We start from the raw sequence: 6,734 nt of genomic DNA, 5'->3' as shown, positions 1-6,734 counted from the left end.
TCAATGATAATGTATTGCCCTGTAATGAGAGTCTTGTCACACAGGAAACAAGTACCACTCTTTAGCAAAAGCATCTCTGATTTTTAAGACGCCAGGTAATGGATCAGAGCCTGCTGAGTGAGCCAAGAGTGAGAGAAAGGGAATTGGGAGTTGCTGACCAAGAATTTCTCCAAGTTAGCTTGCTCATCTCAGAATTTTTTTTCACAGAAACAGCCTAATATAATCATCCATTATCTCAAGTCTTGGTTCTACATTTACTAAACTTTGGCCACCTCCTCAGAGCCTCAGTTTCCTCATTTGTAAAAGAGGGTCTATGCTAATCAGGCTGGGTGTGCTGGCTCACCCCTGTCATCCCAGCACTCTGGGTGGCCAAGGAGGGAGGATCACTAGAGGCCAGGAGTTCAAGACCAGCCTGGGCAACATAGCCAGACCTCATCTCTAAAAAAAAAAAAAAAAAAAATTAGCTGGGCGTGGTGGCTCACACCTGTAGTCCCAGCTACTTGGGAGGCTGAGGCAGGAGAATCACTTGACCCCAGGAATTGGAGGCTGCCTTGAGCTGTGATGATGCCACTGCACTCTAGCTGGGCAACAGAGCAAGACCCTGTCTCAAAACAAAAAAAAGATAACTTATTAAGTAGGTATTACCTATACTGGTTTGTCAGCCACTTTTACTGAGACCCTGATAGCGGGGTTATTTTTAAAGTCTCAACATAACTAAAACCTCACTGTTCTCAGGAAGTATGGGCACCCAGTACTCATTGCTTCTCCACATTGGTCCTGGGACGTTCCTGTCACCCCCAATGTGATTGACAATGACAGGAGCCATTACAACTCCTCCTTCCTCATGTGGCACCAGAGGAGAATTTCCTTTCTCCAGATATGATGATAACACAGTGGTTGGCATGATAAAATTCACAGAAACTAGAGAAAGACTCCAGACTAAAGAGCAGCTCTTGCTTCATTCCCTTCCCTTTCTATAACACACATGAATTATCTCTGAGGGTGAAATGGTTCAAGATTGTCAAATATAGTTTCCAGACTCCACATGATTCCAGACAAAAGACTCAGTGTCATATGGTAAAGCTAAGACTTGCTGACAGGGATTGTCCAAAGGTTTATGACACGTAAAACAACTCAGTTTCTACTCACCATGGTAAGGAGACAGACCAGTACGGATACATGTTCCCATTCTATGAGCTGGGGTGGGGGGCTCCTGTCTCTGTGTCAGGCGGACATGAAGGAGCGTCCGCCGCTATGCCCCAAAGCTTAAGTTGTGGAGTCCTGATGAGTTGCAGACAAAACAGCTGCCTGAAGATATGGAATGAAAATGTCAATGAAGAAACATCACTCAATCCAATATTTTTTTGTCCATGTTCTCAGGTGACCTGGAATAACAACTGAGCCATGGAGACATGGTTGAACCAATCATCCACAGATGGCTTCATTCTCTTGGGCATCTTTTCCCACAGCCCAACTGATCTTGTCCTTCTCTCTGTAGTTATGGTGGTCGTCATAGTGACTCTCTGTGAGAATGTCCTCCTCATCTTCCTCATCTACGTAGATCCTCGGCTTCACACACCCATGTACTTCTTCCTCAGTCAGCTCTCCCTCATGGATCTCATGCTGGTCTGTAACATTGTGCCAAAGATGGCGGCCAACTTCCTGTCTGGCAGGAAGTCCATCTCCTTTGTGGGTTGTGGCATACAAATTGGCTTTTTTGTTTCTCTTGTGGGATCTGAGGGGCTCTTGCTGGGACTCATGGCTTATGACCGCTATGTGGCCATTAGCCGCCCACTTCACTATCCCATCCTGATGAATCAGAGGGTCTGTGTCCAGATTGCTGGGAGCTCCTGGGCCTTTGGGATAATAGATGGCTTGATCTAGATGGTGGTAGTAATGACCTTCCCCTACTGTGGCTTGAGGGAGGTGAACCACTTCTTCTGTGAGATGCTATCCTTGTTGAAGCTGGCCTGTGCAGACACATCCCTTTTTGAGAAGGTGATATTTACTTGCTGCATCTTCATGCTGCTCTTTCCCTTCTCCATCATCGTGGCCTCCTATGCTCGCATCCTGGGGATCATGCTCCGAATGCATTCTGTTCAGGCCCGTAAAAAGGCTCTGGCCACCTGTTCCTCCCACCTGACAGCTGTCTCCCTCTTCTACGGGGCAGCCATGTTCATCTACCTGAGGCCTAGGCGCTACCGGGCCCCTGGCCACAGCAAGGTGGTCTCTGTCTTCTACACAGTCCTTACTCCTATGCTCAACCCCCTCATTTACAGCTTGAGGAACCATGAGGTGATGGGGGCACTGAGGAAGGGGCTGCACCGCTGTAGGATTGGCAGCCAGCACTGAACCCCAGGGCACTGGTGCCCGGCTCTGCCAGCTCTTGGCTCTGGGACATCAGGTTAATAATTCACTCAATTTCAGTCTTGGTTTCCCGTTAATAATGAGGATTATGACACCTGCAGGCTTAGGTGGGTCTTTTTAAACTATAAACCAGGACTGGGCACAGTGGCTCACACCTGTAATCCTAGCATTCTGTGAGGCCGAAGTGGGAAGATCACTTGAGCTCAGGAGTTTGGGACCAAACTGAACAAGAGTTAGACCCTGTCTCTACTGAAAATAGAGAAATTAGCTGGGCATTGTGGCATGCACTTGTAGTTCCAGCTACTCAGAAGGCTGAGGCAGGAGGATCACTTGAGCCCAAGAGTTTGAGGTTGCAGTGAGCTATGATGACACCACTGCACTCTACCCAGGGTGACAGAGCAAGACTCTATCTCTACATAAATAACAAACTCTAAATAAGTACTCTATATTTCTGGTGATAACCCAGATTTTTTCTCCAATATTTTGTATACTGATTATTTTGTAACATACATTACAAAGGGATGTAGGACTTTGTAACTCAAGCACTGTGCAGAAACAGGCATTGGGAATGCTATCACCCATTATTTAAAATTGGAATGACTTTTATTAGCAGAGGATTCCCTGAGCTGAACCTCCTAACTCTTGCTAATACCTACCATTTATTCAGAGCTTATTATATGCCAAGCATCATGCTGTGTGCTTTATGTGTGTGTGTAGCTATCACTTGTCTGTTATTTTTATAATGTCTCTCACCAGGTATAGCTACACCCTAGTGTCTTAGATGAAAAGCTTCCAGATGATAGAATATAAGCTTATACACTATGAATGGTTGCTTGTGCCTGTAATTCCAGCACTTTGGGAGGCTGAGGTGGGAGGACTGTTTCAGGCTAGGAGTTTGAGACCAGCCTGAGCAACATAGCAAGACCCTGACTCTATAAAAAAAAATTTAAAGTTTAGCCAAGCATGGTGGTGGGTGCTTATAGTCCCAGCTACTTGAGAGGCTGAGGCGGGAAGATCACTTGAGCCCAGGAGTTTGAGGCTGCAGTGAGCTATGACTGCATCACTGCACTCCAGCCTGGGTGACAGAGCAAGACTCTTTCTCAAAAAAAAAAAAATATATATATATATATATATTTATATATACATAAGCCTATATGCCTATATAATTATCTTTGGAGAGTACCTGACCTTCATACTGTGTAAGTGGAAACTTTATAAATTATTGAAGGAAAAAATGCAAAGTGTTCGAGATTCATAAGGAATAACATAGAGACTTCCTTATTTGTGTATTTAGTGTCTGGCACATAGGAAACACATATGAGCATGATGTATACACACCATCCTTTAGCAAAATTTGCCACTCTGTATCACTTTAGTTTCTATAAGGAGAAAATTGGCTAAACAGTTTCCCTTTAGGGGAAGATTAGAATTTAATGACAGAATTTGATGTTATTTGAAAATTTATTTTCAATATTTCAATTTGAGCTCTGTACCAGTCCTCTGTACATATTTAGAATAAAACTATCTTTTCCTGGGGGAAAAAAAATCACCTCTGTTTAAGGAAGAGAGAACAGAGAGACCAGAACTGGGTCTAGAATGAGACTAAACCCCAGGGAGGTATCTGCTCAGTTTTAGGCTTTGGAGAGGATGGAGGGTGGACACACTAATGACCATAGTCCTTAGAATCAACCATGGGAGATGACTTTAGATTGATTGTCCATTCATTTTAATTCTCACAAGAAACATTTTGTGGTAACATCGTTATTTCGATCTTACTGATGACGAAACTAGGGCTCACCTTGGTAAATTCCTTCCCCTCACTTTCCAGTTTTCCTCTCCACCTCCCCCCGGGGGAGAAAGTCTGTTTATTGGAGCAGCTGAGATGAGCAAAGAGCTTTACAGGAAGCTCCCTTACCTTGAAGGTTTAACTACCAGAGGTGGGCTGAGGATTTGTAAAAATGGAAGCAACTTTCCTTAGTCAAAGGGCTGCAACATTTTCCATTGTGTACCTGTACCACAATTTTTTCTGGTTTTTGAGACAGGGAGTCGCTCTGTTACCCAGGCTGGAGTGCAGTGGTGCAATCATAGCTCACTGCAGCCTCCAATTCCTGAGTTCAAGAGATCCTCCCAATAGCTAGGACCACAGGTGCCCACCACCATGTCTGGCTAATGTTTTTCATTTTTTGTAGAGACAGGATCTTACTGTGTTGCCCAGGCTGGTCTTGGACTCCTGGACTCAAGCAATCTGCCCATCTCAGCCTCCCAAAGTGCTGGGACTGCAGGTGTGAGCTACCATGCTCAGCCAGTATACCATAATTTACTTTATGATTCCTTACTGATACCTCTCAGGTAGTGCCCAAACTACCAAATTAATTTTAAGCTCCATAATATTAAATCTCTTTCTAGTTATCCTCCTCATTTTTATCCCGTCTTTTTGCCTTGTACAAACTACAATTTGCCCCAAAGTCTCCTCTTTCAGAAATTATTCCCTGATTAAACGATGCCCATTCTGCTCTCTCTTAGACCTTTCACCCTTCAACACATAATTATCTTGAGTGTTTCAACCAGAACCGTTTATCTACAACCACTGAACCCCTACACTGGAAGAATATTCAGAGGAAATTTAATCTAGCTCCCTTCCAGGGAGGCAGAAATTTACACTACAATCACCCGAACCAAGTTTCACCAGGCTGTGCCTTAACGAGCCCAATCATGGGAGCATTTCTATTTTATTTTATTTGCTTTTTTTGGTATAGCCTTTGTGTTTTTAATTCATTTCCTGGACTAGGACCAGATATTCGATTGACAAATGTCTCCTGAACACCTACCCAGAAATATGGTAAGTTCTGGATCACAAAAGAGGCCCTGCAGGGTTTTCCTTATGTCCAGATACACAATTCAGTTCACTAATTGATGCTCCTTATGAAAGCAGAGTTGAAATAATCTCACAACAGTCCCAGTATGTGCAATAATGAACTTAAAATTTACTAAAAGAAGAAAATAATAGAGATAGAGAATAGATATCAAAACATAGGGGGAAGAGAGAAAGGAGAATCTGGCTGAGGGAATGGGAGTTCGAGATACTTGCCTCACTTTTGTGTATGCTTGAAATTCTCCATAATAAACAGTTAGAAATGCTCACAGGCCACTGGGTTTTGCCAACTAGTAAATTCTGTGCCACCAACTTGCCAGTTCATCTCATTGAGAGATTTATATGTAGTGAACCTCCATTCTAATCAGGCAGGTGTTTTGTTTTGTTTTGTTTTGTTTACAGACAGGGTCTTGCTCTGTCACCCAGGCTGGAGGGCAGTGGCCCAATCACAGCTCACTGCAGTCTCCAACTCCGAGACTCTAGTGATCCACCTTGGTCTGCCAAAGTGTTGGGATTACAAATGTGAGCCATGGCATGCGGCCCTGACCTCAGTGTTTTATGAACATGAAAAATGGCTTTACACCTGCAGTGGGAAAGACTGTATATATTTGTGCGATTTATTGAAGCTAAGCTTGCAGCATAAGAGCAGGGATCCTATCTGTCACAGTCACATTGGGTCCCATAGTCTGACCCTCCAAAAGCCCAGGAGGAACATCTGCCCCTGCGACCAGCAGTTATCACCCTTCTCCACGCAGGAAAACAGCCACAGGGGGGCAGCAGAGAGCCGGGAGGGCAGCCAGGCCAGACAACCTGGGTGGGTACAGGGGCTTAGTTTATTTTTGTTTTTGTTTTCTATTTTTCTTACAGAGGAAACAGTAGATGGAAGAAATGTGGTTTTCGTTTTGGGTTTTTTTTAGCTGTTTATTAGCAAAATGCAACCTTTGCCATCACATGAGTCTGAAATAGCCAGGGACATTTTCACAGAGATGTGAGCTGGGCCTTGAAGGACAGATCTAGTGTTAGGTGGGAAGAGAGCAGAGTGGGGTCCAGACTATTCCACCCTTCCTATCTGCTGCCCCTGACAAGTGTCTTAGCCTCTCTGTGCCTCAGCGTCCTCCTTTGTAAAATGGGAGTGAGAGCACCTACTTCAGAGGCTGCCATGCCAGGACAGTGAGTAGAGTCCACTCAGGCAGCACAGGGCCTGGCACAGAGGACCACATGTGAGCTCCTGCTGATGCTTATGAAGACAATGAGCAAAGGCACGAGGTGGGGGTGGCACAGTGGGACTTGTGTGGAATGGGTTCTGTAGGAAACACATGTGAGCAGGGAGAACGGGCCACGATTGTGGAACCTTGAAGGCCAGACCACGGAGCCTGGCCAGGGCAGCTGGAGAGCAAGGGGCCACAGTGGGGAAGCTGCCAGAGGCGTCCTGAGGGGCTGAGGCTCTCCCCTCTCTACCCAACAGCACCACCAGCCCTAAGTCTGTTGGGTGCCG

The 6,734-nt window shown here is 45.1% G+C and overlaps 1 protein-coding gene across 1 annotated transcript; it reads left to right on the top strand.

Annotated features, from left to right (window-relative positions):
* The first annotated feature begins 1,404 nt into the window (after nucleotides 1-1,404).
* On the top strand, nucleotides 1,405-2,352 carry LOC138387083 (olfactory receptor 2V2-like). Its single transcript, XM_069473970.1, is given in 1 exon segment — nucleotides 1,405-2,352. A coding segment is annotated over 1 exon segment (948 nt).
* Nucleotides 2,353-6,734: the final 4,382 nt, after the last annotated feature.

This window comes from Eulemur rufifrons, chromosome 7 (genome assembly GCF_041146395.1).
Source record: "Eulemur rufifrons isolate Redbay chromosome 7, OSU_ERuf_1, whole genome shotgun sequence".
Taxonomy (NCBI): Eukaryota; Metazoa; Chordata; class Mammalia; order Primates; family Lemuridae; genus Eulemur; species Eulemur rufifrons.
The sequence above is the reverse complement of the archived record's forward strand: the minus strand, read 5'-3'. Positions and strand labels throughout refer to the sequence as shown.